General features: G+C 38.2%; 1 protein-coding gene across 1 annotated transcript in view; it reads left to right on the forward strand.

Moving 5' to 3' along the window:
- The window catches only part of galnt9 (polypeptide N-acetylgalactosaminyltransferase 9), a 128,827-nt gene extending 119,596 nt beyond the window's left edge, over positions 1–9,231 (forward strand). The window contains exons 10-11 of the mRNA XM_002931877.5: positions 5,759–5,926; positions 6,639–9,231. Coding sequence (XP_002931923.1) covers positions 5,759–5,926; positions 6,639–6,785 — 315 coding nt within the window. The 3' untranslated portion in view covers positions 6,786–9,231. The remainder of the gene's footprint in view (positions 1–5,758; positions 5,927–6,638) is intronic.
- Positions 9,232–20,411: the final 11,180 nt, after the last annotated feature.

Genomic DNA, 20,411 nt, shown 5'->3' on the forward strand with positions numbered 1-20,411 from the left:
CTTCTTGGTACAGGTATGGAACCTGTTATCCAGAACCTTGGGCCCTGGGTTTTTTGAACAAGGATGTGATGGGTCAGTGATAAACAACAGAGAAACTGATTTCATTTCTCTCTAATGAGATTAAGGGTTGTTACCCAAAGGCTCCAACAAGTCTGCCCTGGCCTGATTAGGAACAATAGGCAGAGCCTGCAGGGGGAGATAATTCAGTTACCCCAGCATCAATATGTCTCCACACCCCTGTATAATAACAGTAGGGACTTGCTGGGAGGCTCGGCCAATAGGGACATAAAAAGAGCCCCAAAGAGAGACCTGTAGTCAGTCTTCAGAGAGAAGGAAGGACTGCACATTGGATCTACCACTTCACTACCCTTTGGCCATTATTCATTTGGAGTTTTATTTGGACTGTGTATAGACTTTTGTGGGACTTCAGAACTGACTTTTTGTTATCCATAGACAGATTTGTTGTTGGATTTTACAGGATTTATAGGATAAATTGCCACATGGTTTAACTTCAATATTCTGCCATACTTCTGTTACGTCATTGACAAAGGGGTCTTTCAGTAATTTGGATCTCCATATTTTAACTCTACTAAAAAGCATTTAAACATTAAATAAACAGGATTGCTTTGCAGTAGGGATTAATTATAACTTAGTTGGGATCAAGTACAATGTACTATTTTATAATTACAGCAAAAAAGGAAATATATTCTGAAATGTAAAATTATTTGATTAAAAAACATTCTATGGGAGACGGCCTTCCCAAAAGTCGGAACTTTCTGGATAATGGGTTTCCCAATAACAGATCCCATGCCTGTATTACTTTCAAGGTGGTCACTGGCTAGGTATATGAGTTTGCGTTTCAATGGACCAGCAATAATGCTTATCAAAGTGTACTTGAGTTCTATTTTACAGTAGAATTTACTTTTCATTGTTTTATTGTGCTTGGCTTGAATTCCCCAGGGACATTACATCTTGTTGCAGCCCAGGTTACTTGACAGTCAAGCCCAGTCCTGACTTTTATGTTCTTGATTTGTTTACCATTATCAAACATTTCATGCTTTAAAGATATGTAGTAAGTAAAGGCAAGATTCATTAGCTGACTAAGGGTGCTGGAATCTTTCCCACTGACTTGTTCACTCTCAGCTTGCAGTTTTGCCTCAGAGGACTTGTTACCAACATATTGGCTGCTTTTTTTTAATTTTCTGTGAATTTGGGGCAAAAGGTTTCTTAAGGCTGCTGCCTTTGTCTCCCCAAGAATATCCATCCCCATTTATCTGTATTCTCATTATTCTTTCACCTATTATGATCATCTGAAAATTATATAGGAATAGGAAACCATAAGAGAAACTGAAGACTGGAGTGTAATGTTAAAACCAATTTGGACTGATAGATTTCCTCTTGATATCATTTCTGCAAACTTTAATCCTATGAATACCTAAGAAGTAACTAACTCATTTCTGCTTTTGGTATTAAAAATGTTTCATTTATAATTCAATTCATGTCAACCGAAACTCACAAGAACCCCTGGTGCATCTGTCTTAAATGAACCAGGAGTCTTATTTGTCTCAGCTTAATTCCTTGGGCTGGACTAGACAACGGTTTTCCCTCACTAACAAAATCATATTACTGTCTTAGCTGCTAAATTGCTTTGAAATTGCTCTGGAATTTCATTGAGATTTGCCAGATATTCAGTTGCTTCAATTTAATTTTCTTTAATGCATAAAATGTTTGAGAGAGTTATGTAATGACTGCAACTTTTAACAACATGCAGGCTAACAGCTCAAGAGCTGTTTATGTATCTGACCTCCTATGGCTACATTTTATATTTGTTTTATGTTTCACACACACACACAAATACAGTACATGGAGCCTCTCCGCTCTCCAGACTGCTGCTGCTCCTATCTATAAACACAGTGCTACTTTAGACCATATGGAATAAACTGGTCAAAAACACTAGGGCAACTTATATGATTAAAGGTGCACTGTCACCCTAAGAAATTATTTCATATCCTATTTTACCATGTTAGCCAAGCAAAATAAACTCACTTACACTATATAAATGATTTAAATCTTGTTCCCTCCGTTCTTTTGGAATACATAGAGCATACAGCCACATTCCAGTTTTTGAAGGATGGTGGCATCATCCCAAAATCTCATGTATGCACCAGAAAAGAGGACCTAATGCACTTGCGGCTATGCAATTATAGATCGTTAGGCTCATTTATAAACACTGGGCACATTTGAACCTAGCCAATAACCCATAGCAACCGATTAATTATTTTCTTACACTGTTTAACCTGCAGCTGGATAAAAAGAAAAAAAACTACTGATTGGTTGCTATTTTAATAGGCCTACCTGACCCATAAACCATAGCATGGTATATTTATTAGGCAAGAGAACTTAGAGGTCAGGGATTGATTTTCCTAGTTATTTTATTCAGTAAGTAACACAAGATACTGGTGCCATTTTAGGGCATAGGATTATAACAGGTAGTGCCACTAACTTGCAGGATTTACCAAAAGTGCCCTGCAGTCCATGTGTAGCCAAGCCACAGATAGATTGGTACCCTGCAGTCCTTGGTGTTATTGTTCCTTCAGGTTTGCACATATCCATGGTTTCCAATTCCAATAATGTGGATAAGGAGCCATTGCCCTAGTTACGTTCTAGTGCTCTCTCTGTTAACTACCCCTTTTTAGTACATACTCCCTAACTTATCCTATATATGTCAAGGCCCTCCACTCAGAAATAGGATACTATAGTTCTAACCCCCATTCTGGGCTCTATGGGGAAGCAACAAACAAAATACGGACAGGAAACACAGCAGGGGATGAAGCATATTGGAAGGTGTTAGATTGAGCAGACAAAATGGTACCAGTTACTCTAAGGTTTATAACAAAATTACTAAGAATAAGTTAACCCTTTATATCCTGTAAAACATGGCATTAAATCAAGTTATAGGTACAAGATAAATGGTGATAGCATACAAGCCCATGCCAGCTAAAAGTGCAAACTTGCCCAGTGTTTATAAATGAGCCTCAGTGAAGGGGCATGTGAGGGGGTCAGTGGCATCAAGGAGGTGCAAAAGTGAAACTGATTGCTATGCCTCAGACATATCGGTGGGTGAGAAAAAATATGATTGGCAGTTGAGATTTTTATGCTTAATTTGAAATGGACTTTTATTATACAGCTTTTTATATGTGGGTGACAGGCCACCTTTAACAACTTAACATTTGTATACAGTTTCTTAGATTTCCATTTGAATTTAAACCAATAAAGTCCTGCCAAATAGCCAGTCTGAAGATGTATGCCTTTAGGACATCATTCACACAACCAACGTTATAGGACACATTCTGCATTCATAGTTCTGACACAATAGGGTAAGACTTTCATGATTATACACATATATATATATATATATATATATATATATATATATTCATTTTCTAGGGTTGCTACAGACAGAATGAAGTATAAAACAGCTGAACTTGGACACAGACATGTTCTGTAGGAAAAAAGCCAGTTTTTGGTCCTTTTTCAAGAATGTTCAGATTTCCAGCTGTTCCACCCCATAGCAATTAGCACCCTTAGCTCTTCCTTTCAGCCAGTGACAGTGTCAGCTCTGCATGAATGCACTAAATGAAAATGGCAGGTGGCACCACGTTACTCTGTTCCTGTCCGGCTCCTGCTGGGCTCCCCCCAGCTGCCAGGGAGATCAGAAATGCACATTGCGTGCCGAGGATGGCCAGGAATAATACAGTGGCACCCGCAGAAAGAGATCAAAAAAAGTCTGTATCGGAAGAAGAAGTTGGAGCCCGTGCGTGGGTACAGGCTCTGCACTAAATTATTTCAGGGCAAATTCAATATAAATCACATAGGGAAAGGAATGCTTAAAGCAGCAGTGTATTAATGTAAACTCAACATGAAATGTCTGTGTTCTCGAAATTCATGATATTCTTGGTACATTTCTTTCTTTTTTTCTGAGGACCAGATCAGGCACAGGTGAAACACCAGGTTATTATAGAACACTCACCACTTGAATAACAAGAATTACACATGTTCATATTCCACAACCTAGGAAGCCTCATTAGTTAGTAAGTCATTACTGAATTAAATCAGACTATTTTGACCCACTGAAGCTATTAAAGAGAGACTGGTATATTCCACCCCTATTATTCCAACACTTTTTGGTAACACAAGTTTTAATGATGCTCTCTTGTTCTATAATTGCAGGTTAAAGAATCATATGTTCATATTGTTTATAAGTTAAATGCATCCATCTACATTGCACAGTAGTGCAGAGTATGAAGGACAGAGGTGGAGAGTGTGGGAGGGGTTACAAGGGTGGTTGTTATTGGGTACAGTGTACCAAACTAAGCTATTAGTCAACTAAATACCAGACACAACATTTTACTGAATATTCTACTGAAACCTCAACACCTATACGTGCATCCATAATTATTGTACCTTTATGTTCTGATTTTTTAGAGACAATATCCCAAGATTATGCAAATACTTGCACTTTAATTAGGCCCATTCATTACTATATCTTATTGGAGGAGCTAGAGAACTATCTTGAGTTATGACACCAGAGTTTACTGTACACTGGGCAAGATTCAGTTCAACAAGAAAATTATCTCATTTTCTAATTTCCCCATAGGCTTTTGAATTTATATGACATAAACCACGAGATACTGTACGTTTTTTTGGGGTTTTTGTGATAAAGGTGAATTATGCCCATTGATTTTGAGTTTGAATTTTGTAAAGCAGATGCCAGAACTTAAATTAATTGTAAAAATATCTGTAATTGCTCCAGTCAAAGAATGCATTTAAATTCTCCCCACACACTTTCCACACAAGTACTTAAGGTCAGCTTAAGTGAGGGGAAAATTGAAATTTTGGTTGTCATATTCACACACAGAATAAAGTATGAAAATACCTTATTCCGTGTATGTATCCCAACCAATGTATGTGCTGCAGATATTGCTCAGTCTAAGGAGCGTGTTTCATATCCTGCTGTTTTGATGGTTTTGGCTGACTGCACAAACATTGTTCCAACAGAAATGCGCCCATACTTTTCATGACCAATTGTACAATATTTATCCATATATTCCAGTGCCTTTAGTGATATGGTCAGCAATATATATGGTGTGAAACTAGAGTTCTGTCTACAGTCATTTCAAACAGTAAAAAAGATGGGAATAAACTGGATTTGGTTACTTTACACAGAAAACCTGGGAGCCGGATGTTAGGCATCAGCACAGTTAGGGGTTTATCAGCCAACTAGGACAAATGTATCTATAATCCTCAAGGAATGTGGTGTTCCATAAGTCAAAATATCTCATTTGTGCATCTTGACTTTGCACATAACAGATCACAGGCCATTTTCCAGTTGCCTAACTGAATTTAGAGTTTGGCAAAATGTATTCTAGAGATCTGCTCTGTGAACCTGACAATCTGTTTATCTTTATTTGAGCCCAAAACAAATTGCAACTTGAAAAAAAATATTTTGTAAAAAATAATCAATATTTTGGGTGATTATTAAAACACGCAAAGGAGACCCTACTTTACTGGTCCCACTGTCTACACTGATAAATGTACATGTGAAATCTAAATTTGCTACACTGCCCATGCGTCTAGAGTAGAGTACATTAATAGTACAGCATACACAATTCACTTTGTTCTCTACACTGTACCTTTAATGATGTTTCATTTGACCGGAACATTTTCAAACCCACGTTTGCTTCTGCTTTTCCTACAGCTTGTACGCTACAGCAGTGAAGGCCTACTCCAGTTAGGCCCATTGGGTTCCACATCCTTCCTTCCTGATACAAAGTGTTTGATTGATGATGGAAAAGGCAGAACCCCCACACTAAAGAAATGTGATGATGTTCCCCGGTCACCTCAAAAACTTTGGGATTTTACACAGGTGATGTTCGAAATATGGTGCAGTAGCAGCAGAACAAAGGGGTTCATTTAATAACTGTTGTAACATTTTTATCTAGACTGTAACCCATGGCATCCAATCACATTTTTTCTTTCATTATTCTTCCAGTAGCTTTACTGATTAGTATGGGTTTGGGTTACTGCCTAGGTGCAAATATTCTCACTGTAAGTACATGTACCTGAAATTTGTTGAAATCAGTGTTACCTCCATCCTCTTGTGTCTTTGACTCTTATCTTATTACAATTGTATCTTTTATTTATTTGTGCTTATTGTAATACTTTGTATTTATCTATTTTAATACCCCTGTTTATATTAATGTATTCTACTGTACAGCACTGCGTACATAAGTAGCGCTTTATAAATAAAGATATACATACATACATACTGCAAATTAAATGACGTACGTTATGTAATTTTGGTGTAAAAAGAGGCACAATTAACATTACTAGTTTTTTTACCTTGTGAATTACAAGTGCACTTACATTTCCAAATATGTATGTTACCATATTACAGGTATTTTTGGAGTGCATTTTTGTACAGTTTTTCCACTTAAACTCATTGCATTGCTTGGTAAATATTTATAGAAATTAAATTAGTAAATCAGTTCTGTGCACCTCTTGAAACATGCAGAATTAGTGTCAGAATAGATACATGATATCAATACATTTACCGAATGTTTTCTCTCTACTTACAGAGCAGCCCCATTGTTAATAGAGACACTGGTCGTTGCCTGGAAGTTGAAATGTCCAAGGATGCCAATTTTGGATTACGGTTAGTAGTGCAGAGATGCTCAGGACAAAAATGGATAATAAGAAACTGGATAAAACATGGAAGAAATTGATGTCTTTTTTGAAAGCGGATATTCAGCCAAGATTTTGGTTGCCCACAAGGCTATGCCTATTTGTATAAACCTTGGGAATACAGGACATTCCTTATAAAAGGTAACAACGACTAAACATCACATGATAATGGACCATCCACTGAGTGGATTAATTGTCATGGGTGTTGTATGGGGAAAAAAATACACTTATAGGACCAGATGTGACTTCTGATTGCTTGGAAGATACGGAAGAGCCTGCAGAGGGAATTCTAGCAAGACTGAAGGCCAAGAGAAAAGATTATTTCCGTTGGTAGATTTTGTGTTACAGACTGGTGCACAATTCTACAACAAATTATCATGTGCCTTTTATTGTACTTCCTATACAAGAAAATAGAGCATCCCTTACATCAGCATGTGTGATTGTGATAATAATGTAAATAAAATACAGATGTAATTAAGCAATAATCCCCAATGGGCTAGGTATCTTTTTGAGGGAATACCACAGATTTTAAGCCTGTGAGCAGGATAGCATTATTTATATGTGATAAGATCAGCTTTAAAAATGGCACAAGTTGCACATTTTTGGCTAGTTCCCAACATTCCCCAAGGAGCAGAAAATGTTGTCCTTCTTTTCTGCTAAAAAGGTGGAATTGTTTGTCATGAGCTCTACAAGAAGTTTGTAATGCACAGTCTAAAAATATGTCAACCAGTTGCATCAAATGAGAGGCACACAGCTTCCTGGGGTTATGTAACAAAAGGTGCAAAATGTGTTGTAATTTAGCCACCTGTAGCAACCAATCAACTGATAGCATTTACTGCTCCCTAGGTTCAATGCAAACATTGGTTGCTATGGGTTACTTCACCTTAGCAAACTTTGTGTCTTTTATTTTACATGGGGATTAATGTTCTAAGGGAAGCAGGAAGCTAAGTGCAAGACTATAAAATTCAGTGCAATTGCACCTGATCTGCCTGGATACTACACCATGTAAAGAGGGAACAGAATTCCTTACAGACAAGCCCTTACCAAACACAGTAGTTGAGATGAATCCAAGCTGCAAATTGCAACCTATTTTGATTGAATTTATTTAACATAAATGGGGTCTGTAATAAAAGCCGTTAACAGAAAATATATGCTATAGTTTTTGTTTTTGCCAAACCCAGAAATTGTATAGCGACCACTTCGACTAGTGGAAGAAAGATTGTGAATTTTATAGTTTGCACCAGTGTGCAGGGCATGTAATAAAACGTCTTACTGTAAAAAAGATTTTATCTTTGCTCCAAAAGACTGTGCTCTGCTCAATTAAAATTTGCAATGGGATAACTGTTTAACGAAGAATTCTACATTGTGACATTCAAAGTTTTATTCTTATTTATATTATTTATCGCAATGTTTTTCTTCCATTCCCCTTACTTCTGTTCCCCTTAATTACTACCAAGATTAAAATAGGGACTGGCAACAATTTTTTTGCCCACTGTGCAAATTTTTTTTCACCTCATTTATGGGAGGCATAGACTTGTGCCTGCAACTTGCACCCACTGTGTAAGGAATATATATTAGTGGCCCATAGAAAAGAGTACATGTTTCATAGGAGCCCTCTACATACTGCCTTTCAAGGCTGGTGTTGGTCACAAAGCTCCCTTAAGCTCCTGAGCATTGGGGTCTGCTCTTTGCTCCAAATGTTTCAACAAAGCAACAACAGACACAAGGAACACAGTGCAATTTGCAGTGCACAAGGGCTATATTAACAGCACTCTTAGGGGCTAAGGGTTTTTGCTTCCCTTAGCACGACATTTGCACCTACCCCTAGGTAATAAGCCATGGAGCTGTAGAGAGCAGAAAGAGTAGATAGATAGATAGATAGATAGATAATCTGCTTAAAAAAGATTGCTTTTGTTACACTTGCTCTTAAAAATGAAGTTGTAAAAATTGGTCTCTTCTGGTTTTGATAGCTGCAATTTATGCTTTACCCTCTTCCCTATTTAGGTGCAATATCCATCTTTACAGACCTGAAAAGGGATAAGATTTACTGGTAAGTTTAGGTGCACTGGGGTGTTTAATGGAAGAGATGTATTTTATTGTTATTGTCAGATTTTCTTGATAAAAAAAACACAATTTGAAAATTAAAAGCTATGGAATAGTTGGATTGAGACAAGTGCATTTTTTAATTTATAATTTTATTAATCTTTATTTTCCCTAACATAAAAGAAAATACAGAGATGTATTTGGGTTTTAAGTAAATGTATGCTGGGTGTCAGCTGCATAGCACCTATCCAGTGGAGATTATTGTATTATTATCATCAGTGTATTTTTAACATTTGGGCAAATAAAAACCTTTCGTTTCTGCCTATCACATCTGTTGGATTCACACAGAATTTACTGGGCATATGATGTACAAGGAGTATGATAATATGGTCTCCATTTCAACTGTTAAATCTCGTCACAGAATAAAAACTTGGCTAAACCTTGTTTTCTGTCTGTGTTCTACATGTAATATGTGAGTGAGAAAACAAAAGTTCTTCCTGTATAGTATAGAATGCCCCAGACCTGGGTGTTCTGGATAAGGGGTTTTCTGTAATTTGGATCTTCATGCTAAAAAATCATCTAAACATTAAACAATCCTAATAGGATTGTTTTTCCTTCAATGAGGATCAATTATATCTTAGTTGGGATCAATCACAGGTACTATTTTATTATTACAGAGAAAAAGGAAATATGTTTTCAACTATTGAATTATTTGATAAATAGAGTCTTTGGAAGATAACCGTCCCATAATTCTGAACTTTCTGAATAAAGAGTTTCTGGATAACTGGTTTCTGACGAATCCCATACCTGCATCGGACTTTTGGTATACAGTAGGTATGGCTTGGAGTGTTTTTCATTTAAAAATATATTTTATGTTGTCTCTGAAAACAGGCTGGAGTCACAGTGACCAGGTCAGAACCTGATACTACAAGGCAGTATAGGCTGTAAAGGCTAATTCAGTTCAAGTTTTGTGCCCCTTGTTATTTTCTGAAACAATGAAGATGATATCAGCTGATTAACAGACCTGTGAAGCAGCATGGAAGGCTGACCTGCTACATTGCCAACAGACAGAACCAGGAATGCTGAATGTGAAAGGAAAATAGTGCTTGAACTGCAATTATATTTATACAGTAAATTATTGCAAAACTACTGAAAACGTGTGTTGTGATGAATATTAGTGATGAGCGAATTTTTTCGCCAGGCATGGATTTGCACCGAATTTCGCATTTCGCCATTGGCGAATTGTTTTGCGAAACTTCTGTGAAAATTCGCCATGAAAAAAATTTTTTGCACAGATCTTTTTTGTCGCATGTCAAATTGGGCGCAGTCGCGCCAAAAAAGTGAGCGGTCGCATCAAATTGGTCACGGTCGTATCAAAATTGGGCACGGTGACAAAAAAATAGACGCAGGCGACAAAAAATCTTGCGACAAATGTGTTTCGTGAATTTTTCGCCGTTTCGCTAATTTTCTTGCCGTTTTATGAATTTTATGGTGAAAATTCGCTCATCACTAATGAATATACATTGTAAAGTTGCTTAGTTACATTTTCATTATTTAAATTCTTATTTTTGGTTTGTGTCCCCTTTACTGTTGTTATGAGTTTTTTCTTAAGAAACACAATTTATGGTGTGTCATTTAAACCACTGCCTAGCTGTTAGTCTGAATGGGACTTTAGCAACAAGGTTTAAAAGAAATACAAGATAAAGACTACAAGGAATGATACAGTCACAAGGTGCAGCGATTATTATTACTGTCTCTCTTGAAATTTTATTGTTTCCAGTGGGAAAATACCCTCTATACATCCCCCTACCCCATGAAATGATGGGAGGAAGTACAAAGTTTGACCAACCCAAACTACAACACACGAGGCAAAGAAATACTGTATTTAAGTAAATCTGTAAATTTCCCTATACTATACTTTATTTCTTTAAAAAATTGTTCTACTATTCCCTTTTTTGCAAGTTATGCTCTAAATCAGCAACTGATGGAACTGATGGCCCCTTAGCTAAATAAGAAAGCTGTGCTAGGGTCTAAGCTTTTTAGTGTTTAAGTGGTTAGGATAAAACACATGATGCAGCCTCACACTAGGGGGCACATTTACATACCACGAACGGGCCGAATGCGTCCGATTGCGTTTTTTTCGTAATGATCCGTATTTGGTGAATTTTCGGAAAATTGTCGCGACTTTTTCGTTGCCGTTCCGAATGTTGCGCAAAATCTGGCGATTTTTTCGTAGCGTTAAAACTTGCACAAAAAGTTGCACTTTTTTCGCAGCTTTCGCGCCGAGTACGAAACATTCGGATTCATTCAAGCTTCAGTATGGTGACTTTCCTTGGGCCAGGTTGAAGCTGCAGAGTGCCATTGAGCCCTATGGGAGACTTTCCTTGGGCCAGGTTGGAGCTGCAGAGTGCCATTGAGCCCTATGGGAGACTTTCCTTGGGCCAGGTTGGAGCTGCAGAGTGCCATTGAGCCCTATGGGAGACTTTCCTTGGGCCAGGTTGCAGCTGCAGAGTGCCATTGAGCCCTATGGGAGGCTTTCCTTGGGCCAGGTTGGAGCTGCAGAGTGCCATTGAGCCCTATGGGAGACTTTCCTTGGGCCGGGTTGGAGCTGCAGAGTGCCATTGAGCCCTATGGGAGACTTTCCTTGGGCCGGGTTGGAGCTGCAGAGTGCCATTGAGTCCTATGGGAGGCTTCCAAAATCATGCTAAGTCTGAAAGTTTCGCCCGCCGCTTACGAGCGCTCAATACGAAAAAGTCGCGACAAGATACGAGCAAATCGTAATGGCTACGAAAAACTCGCGTTTTTTCGCGCAAGTCGTAATGGCTACGAAAAACTCGCGTTTTTTTCGCGCAAATCGTATTGGTAACGAAAAAGGCGCGACAATTTCCGAAAAGTCGTAAAGGCGCCGGAAAAATCGCAAAAAATACGAAAAAGTCGCAAAATGTTCGTTTTCCAATCGGAATTTTTCTAATTCGGATTCGAATTCGTGTCTTAGTAAATCAGCCCCTAGGTAACTGATAAGCTAATATTTTTATTTTTAAAGGGGTGGTTTTACCTAGTTAACTTTTCGTTTGTTATAGAATGTCCCATTTCTAGCAACTTTGTATTTGGTCTTCATTATTTATTATTTGTATTTTTAGAGTTATTTGCCTTCCTCTCCTACCTCTTTCAGTTTTCAAATGGGTGTCAGACAAAAAAACTATTGCTCTGAGGCTACAATTTTATTGTTACTTTTTATTACTTATCTTTTTATTCTGCTCCATTCCTATACTTATTCTAGTCTCTCTTGTAAACCATTGCCTTGTTACTAGGGAAATTGGGACACTAGCAGCCAGATAGCTGCTGAAACGCCAAACCGGAGAGCTGCTGAACAGAAAGCTAAATAACTAAAAAATAATAAAGCCCAATTGCAAATAACTTGTATACAACATACTAAAAATTAATCGAAAGGTGAACATCCCCTTTAACAGGTAATTCCATTGTGGCCCTAAGACTGCCAAAAAGCAAGAGGAATAGCATGGCAGCACCCAAACATTGATCTCTGGCTCATTGGTAACCTGGAAATAGCTGACATCTCTTATCAAGTTATGAGAAATAAAACTACCTTTCACATTTGCACTGTAAAGCTTACCCACTAATGGCATCACTTCTGCGAAGTTCTTCTGCCTTCCTACTGCAGTCCAGCAGAGCTGTAGTTAGTAGCTAATAAATATCTTACTAATTAGCCTTTTTATTCTGTTTATATGGAGAACGTAGCATTTTATATATACCCATTCCCATATCCTAGGAGAGTTTGCCTTGTGTTTCATGCACCTCAGTATATCTTCCCTTGTATAGCACCACTGGGTATGAAGTGTTCCACAAAATAAACAGCATTGCAATTCCACAGCAACGTAATAGAAGTAAATAAGAAGTGCCATGAAAGAGTTTTACTGCGTAAGGCGTTTAGCTCTTAACTCTTACCGGTTTTTTATCTTTACGAGCCTTAAAACACATGGAACTGATTTCATAGATGGCTAATGCCCAACACTAAAAATTAAAAGTGATTTCGGGCAACCCCCAAGGAATGTTTGAGGCCACAGAATAATTTTCCTCTGTGCAGCGGCTCCACTAACATTGTCAGCAGCAAAGCAGTTAAATGGCCTTGATACATCTTCCTGCCGATGTGGGAAGACAATAAACCAACCTCATGCATCATCTTTCCTTAGTTCATATATCAGTGTGGCAAATAACAGAGTGGTGGAAAGGCAATAACCGAGCTCATAATAAATATTAGTTCATTACTTTCATTACACAAGGGCTGTTTATCTAAGCTAGTCTTCCATCATTTGGGTTTAATTGCTCATTACAACTCCATTAACAGTCGGTATATGCAAAACAGAGAAAAGTGAACTTCAACAGCCTTGGGAGGACGTGACTCTATACATAGTGCTACCGATATCATGGTGCAGCACATTGTAAGAGGGCCAATTCATTTAAAAGAATCTAAACTAGTGTGTGCATGTGTTTATTTAGGGGATCGGTAAACTCTACCTGTTGCTATGGGTTGCTAGACCTAGTGCCAACTTTGCAACTTTTTACAGAATTTGATCTTACACCACAGAAATAAAACATTGCAGAACAAAGGGGCAAGTGGGGTAAGCAATATATAATGTGGAAACTAGGGGTGGAATTAAAAAATGGTGCTAATAAGGAGCTTGATTTTTGGGCAGATAGGTGCAAGAGGGAGGTAGGTCTGATTTCTTTCAGACACTAAAGGGCACAGGCCTTGTCTCTGTTAACATAATATTTTGTTTTATGGTGTTTAATTGTAAATTGAATGGTTACTTCCCCTTTAATTTACCTCCATTGTAATGTGAATTGTATGTGAGGCAGAAACTGTGAGTTGTTTCTGTTCAATATGCATCTAGCCTGCAGTAAAACCAGATAATAATGGATTTAAAAGATGCCCATGGGAGTTCTATTGACAAATGCAGACAGTATGGTCCTGTAACTGTATCTAACGTGGCTTTTTCTCTAATAGAATTATCTGATTACAGGAAGTAATATATATAGTACTTTCCCTTTAACAGCAGATTGTTGACATTGATACACTGCTAGAAAGGTTGCCAAGTATAAGTGAGGCGACTGGATATTATTCTGCAATTGGATGTCTGCTAAATTTATTTTATAGCACCTCAGCATCCAATAAACCATCATTCTAAAAGAACAGCAAACATTAAAACACCTTTATCCACTGGAGAAAGTGGAGAATGGCAGCGGAAGCTCTGTAGCTTGCTACTTACCTATTCACATTTCATGAATTGTTTCTTTTCCTCTCCTGGACACATCTCCACTCTTTTCCTATTATTGTGCGCTTTAGTATTCAGAGCACTATTGCATCCTTCTACTCATTCTGAGCACATTCTATCTCATTCCCAATCTGAATTGTAAAGAAGAAATATAATCAGATGAGTAAAAAAGGCTGGAGCCTGTAGCTGAAAATGAAAAAGCTGGGGGTAGATGTTTACAAACCTTATGGCTAATCATTTTCTGACTTTCAATTTACTGGAAACACAAGGCAGTCGTACCCAGTCACGCAGTGACAAAGAAATATAATTTGGGACAGATATATTTTAGGTTTTATTGCCATCCAGCCTATTACATTGCAGCATATCAGGAAGAGATATTGGAAGAACTGCAGCTTTGGAACTGTGTATAAAGCACTTTCTATGGCAGTATGGCTCCACTGCTGTCAATATGTGAAGTTAAAATGTCAGGCACGCTGCTGTTTGCTGATTCCAATTTTTGCTCATGGGAAATCCTGAATAGATTCCCGTTCATGTCATCAGATGGCCAAATGCAACACAACTTCACACCAGAAAAATACAATTAACTTATATCTGCTAGTAATACATTTACATAAACACAAATTGAAATGTTCCCTTTCCTAGTAAAGGTAACTCCCCATTTTCCTAAGCCCCTTTTAACTGAGTAAATAAAACTGTTTGCACCATCACCTGTACACCCATGCTGGGCAATGGCACACACAGACATGCCGGTAGCAGAGCCAGCTGGCCATAATACAGTTGCATATATCATAGAATTATGGCTTACAGCAGGGGATGTAAACTTCAGTGGATTTACAAGGGTGCGCTATTAGATTGTACATTTTAGGCGAGCAGGCAAAACAGAGGTCCCCAATGCTTTCTGATCCATAAACATGAGTTATAACATGAATTATTCATTTTTGAACTATTGTTTTTTAACACAGGCTTTTCATGTAAATAATTCCAGACATATATTTTTTATATCTGAGTAGAAAATAGTGATATGATACCTATATGCTGCTATTTTTTTTACCTACCTTGCCACCCAGTTGCACAGCAATGAGCGGATACACATAATGCATTTGCTTTGATGAACTAAGTAAGCTGTAATAAGCTTACGGTGTAAGGATTTGCAGTGCCTCTAGACTGTATCCACCACTAAAGAGTTGTCAGAGGTGCGCAAGTTTTAGAATGTCTTCAGGATACAATATCTAGAATGTCTATATAACGTCTCCTAATGTTCACAGGCTGAATAATGGGCCTCATTCTCATGCACTCTGGCAAACCAGCCCCTGCCTGCAAAGTGACGTTTTGATAGAACACAACATTCGTTACCTCTGGGAGATTTTTGTCCCCGTTTGTGAAATATTGGTTTATTGTTTTTCACTGTGTCTCATACAGCATGAAAAGCTGCCTGGCAGGCAAGCACCCATAGGAGAAAGAGTCTAGATCCTGATTGTCAAACAACTGTCTTATTGCTGCCAGGTCTGCTCAGTGGCAGATGTTAATAGCTACATCTCATGGATAGGTAACAGAGTCTAGCTAAGGTAATGCATTTTGGATAATAAAATGCTACAGTTATACATTTGCTTTTTGTAGTTGTTGCGCACAATGCCACTAATTTGTGCATGCTACTATTATTTTACCCAAATGGCTAATTGTACCCAACATGCTACCCACTTGCCATTACATTAATGAGCAGATAAATATAATATATATTATTTAAGGAAAGAGGTCAGTATAGATCTACCACACCTCTAGATTATATCCCCAAGGTGCAAGGACCCTCTCCTGATTAACATTTTTATACACAGTGCAGTCATGGGCAAATATGGTGCAAGCAGAAGCCATGTGTGGGCCTAAATGACTTCTGCACATTGTAACGGTGGCCACAAGAGGTGCATTTAACAAGATGGCAGATAACAAAATACAGAATTTTGTTCCTGTTCCTTTTGCCACATATGTCCTAGGAATTGCACCAAGCATAAGCCCCCTTGCCCTGCTAGTTCTGCTAGTTCCATATATTTTTTTTTAGTGCAGTCTAAAAACTTCTAACCTTCTAACAACAGAATAGCTGATTAACATACAGAATGGCTTAAAATTATTGAATATCTTTACTAGATGCGGTGAGAAATTCTCAGATGATATATATTTAAACACAACTAAAAAATACAGCAGGTGAATCTTTCATTATTCCTCACATTATCTTCACTTGTCTGTCTGGTTTATCCAAATGGGGTTTGATTATCTCTGCTTACTATAAGCCCTAGTCTGGTGTTACAACCACCTGCAAATGTGCCTTCAAAACACATTTTATACATATGGTAATACATATTTTAGGCATCATCCTTACACCAAGTAGTATAGTAACAGAATGTAACTAGTTTTATACATATTTCTCATACGAGTCCATAATACAGAGCAATGGACTGTTTGCATACTGCCCGAAACAGGCCAGCAATATGTATAAGACCCTTTATGTACAGTTATAATTTCTTTCATGCATAGTCTTATTGGTAAGTATATACATATATATATATATATATATATATATATATATATATATATATATACAGAAACTAACTGGCACCGCACTCACAGGACTTATGAAAATACAAAGAGGTTTATTCAGAGTTGTGTCTAACGTTTCGGCTACCACTGCAGCCTTTCTCAAAGACAATGTGACACAATATACATTACATAGTGAAATAAGTGAACAATCTAAACAAAACTGCAGTAACAACGAATAACAGTAAAAAGCAAATCAAGTAGAAAGGAAGCGAATAGATAAGAGAAGAAAAAAAGAAAAAAAGGAAAAAAAAGTCACTCGGTGCACATTAAGGTTGAACTGTAACTCACCCCCAACTGGAGTTCATCTACTTGCAAGTAGTAAAATCGCAAGTGGCACATGTCAAACCGGGTCACAGGATGAGGGCTTGGATACTGATAAGAATAAGCTGGTGTAGTGCTTAACGATCGGGCTGAGCAGGCCGATCGCCAGAGTATATCGTTTGCACAACAGCAGCATTTATATTAAAGACAGTGTAACGGATGGGTCCTGGAGGTGTATACTTACTAGTGAAAGGTGAGGTAAGCGGTATACAGTTGGGAATGTATGTCCGGTTGTCATAACTACCTGGAAACTACCGATCAGAGTGGGCGGAGCTACCGATGAGAGTGGGCGGGGCTACCGATCAGAGTGGGCGGGGCTACCGATCAGAGTGAGTGGGGCTATGCAGTGGTGCAGACTTGTCAAGGAAGTTCTCATATACAGCTAGGTTTCATGCTAGGGGATTCTTGGCACATGTCTTGCTATATATCGGCAAGACAATTACCACCTTTCGTGACCGTATGGCCAATCATCGTTCAGCAATCAGGTCGGCATTGTCAACTGGTGAAGCTGACACTCCAGTAGCTGCCCATTTTTTGTCACATAAGTACTCTCTGGCCAGCCTACGTTGTATGGTTATCGATTGTGTACCTCCTTTGGTACGCGGTGGAGATCGAGAGAAACTACTGTTACAAAGGGAACTGAAATGGATACACAGACTGAACACCATCAGCCCTCACGGACTGAATGAACTAATATCCTATGCTTCTTTTTACTTAAAATGATGCTATCTCCTCGGAAGTGTAGTAGTTGCTACATTTGTTATTTGCCTTTTTTCCTCAGACTATGGACCCGGAAGTTTCATTTGTATTGTAATTGTGTTGCAAGATTTAAGGTGACTGCAAATTGTTACATTTGAGCTTCCCCTATACCTGATATTTTGTTTTTATTGCACTTTGTTTCTTTCTGTGGAAACAACTAGGAGCTATTGTTTTTAAACATCCCCTATACTCTGTATTAGCTGTTCTTTCCTCGCACGCTGTTCTCTCTTCCCTTTTGTTTTATTTTTGGTTTCCTCACAGGTGCACAGGGGTCCTCACCCCAATATCTCTAAGTTAATTGGGCATACAACAGTCTAATACCTATAGTATGGGTATGCAGTGTGTACATGTCGGTCTCATAAAATAGGCTGTCTTTGAGGTATCCTTCTACAGCAGAGACCTTCTTTTGGTGATGATCACGGCATTATAGTGGATCCGGTACTGAGCACTGGACAGCAATTACTGTCTGTTCCGAAATCTCGTACTGGTGACCAGTCGTGTCCCCTTGTGTGTATATATATATATTTTTTGAGTGACTCTATTCCAATGGAGGACTTGGCATTGATAGTGAACACGGTGCTGCCAAGTGGACCATATATCTTATAGGTTCCACCATGCGCACTTGTGGACCAGCCATTTCCTTTCCCACGAGTGTGACCATAGCCTGCTATGGCTTACTGACACCACCTAAATACTGGAGCTGTGGCTTTTATTATAGCCATTAGTGGTTTATGAATACCACTTGATACGATTGTGGCCAGTGGTGGATTTTGCTAATAGTACTAAACTATTAAATATTAAATATTAAATATTATGCTACATGACATGTGCCAAGAATCCCCTAGCATGAAACCTAGCTGTATATGAGAACTTCCTTGACAAGTCTGCACCACTGCATAGCCCCGCTCACTCTGATCGGTAGCCCCGCCCACTCTGATCGGTAGCTCCGCCCACTCTGATCGGTAGTTTCCAGGTAGTTATGACAACCGGACATACATTCCCAACTGTATACCGCTTACCTCACCTTTGACTTTTTTTTCCTTTTTTTCTTTTTTTCTTCTCTTATCTATTCGCTTCCTTTCTACTTGATTTGCTTTTTACTGTTATTCGTTGTTACTGCAGTTTTGTTTAGATTGTTCACTTATTTCACTATGTAATGTATATTGTGTATTCTCCCACACTATGACGTCACCATTTTCGCGCCAAATTGTGTTTATTAGTGTGTATTCACTTTGTTCACATTGTCTTTGAGAAAGGCTGCAGTGGTAGCCGAAACGTTAGACACAACTCTGAATAAAACTCTTTGTATTTTCATAAGTCCTGTGAGTGCGGTGCCAGTTAGTTTCTGTTACTTTACTCCGTTTTTGTACTGCACCCAGGCATCTTTGATCTTTGTTTGTCGAGAGTGCCTGTCTGTCAGTATATTTTGTAATTATATATATATATATATATATATATATATATAAATGAGAAAAACTGGCATCAGCTTTACTAAAATTAGATTTCAGCAGTCTTTCAAACATGTGCGTGTATCCAATATCAACTTGAAATTGTTTTAGACATTTCTTGCTCATGCAGAGTCCGTAGGAGTGTCATTAGTTGGAGCATGTATGGTAGTGGCAACCCATGCTGAACAGGTATTTAGGTTCAATACGTTATGACAAAAATACAACAGAGACTGTTCTCACCACTTAAATATAATTAGATTTAAATCCCCTGATTTACAAGAAAAAAAGCAGAAAGAAAGAAATATTGAAGAAAGAAATTGATCTAAACTGGATTTTTGGCAGTAAAGTGAACAGATTTTATAACTATTAAATAATATAGTCATTAGTTCATATGCTATACAAGTGGCAATCCTGATTACTTTACAGGGCCAAAAGTACTGTATGTGGACAACTCCTTTGTAACTACTGGAGTTGGGTTCACAAATCACTGTCAACACAGGTGCCCCTCTGGAACAGCACAACCCTGGCTTCTAATAAGTTTGCAGTCCGGTGCTCAGTCTAGGGGGGCTTGGCATCCCCACCAATTGCACTAATTGAATAAAGTGACTGGGACAGCAACACCATTGCAATAAGAGGATTTCTGCTGCATATACTGAGTCCCTTTGTCCTCTTACGCAGGGGAGATCCTTGCTGTGCCAGTCAATTTGTTGAATCTGTACTTTATTGAACTAGTTTGGGAAAGGGCTTTATCTGTTTCAGCATAGTAATGGCCCTTTGTGCAAAGTGACCTCCATACAGAATGGGTTTACTAAGATGGGAATGGAAGAACTTGACTGTCCTGCACAGTGTTCCAACCTTAACCCAAGTCAATACCTGTGGGATGAATTAAAACACTAACTACAAGCCAGGTCTGATACCCTACATCAGTGTATGAAATGAAGCAAATACCATCTAACAATGTTCTAGTCTCTAGTGGAAAACATTCACAGAAAAGTAAAGGTTAAGGATAGTTTTAGAACAAAGGAGAGGACCAGCTTTACTGTATATTTATACCTGATAATTAAATGTATTGCATTCTAGACTCTGTATTAGGACAGAAGGGGCTCACAGTAGCTGATAGTTGAACAGCTTTTTAAAAAAACAACATGGCAGAACTTATCTAGTAGAGAGAAAAAAATGGACACCCAGAAACTATAGAGGACAATTCCCAGTTTTA

This window comes from Xenopus tropicalis, chromosome 1 (assembly GCF_000004195.4).
Source record: "Xenopus tropicalis strain Nigerian chromosome 1, UCB_Xtro_10.0, whole genome shotgun sequence".
In the NCBI taxonomy this organism is placed as follows: Eukaryota; Metazoa; Chordata; class Amphibia; order Anura; family Pipidae; genus Xenopus; species Xenopus tropicalis.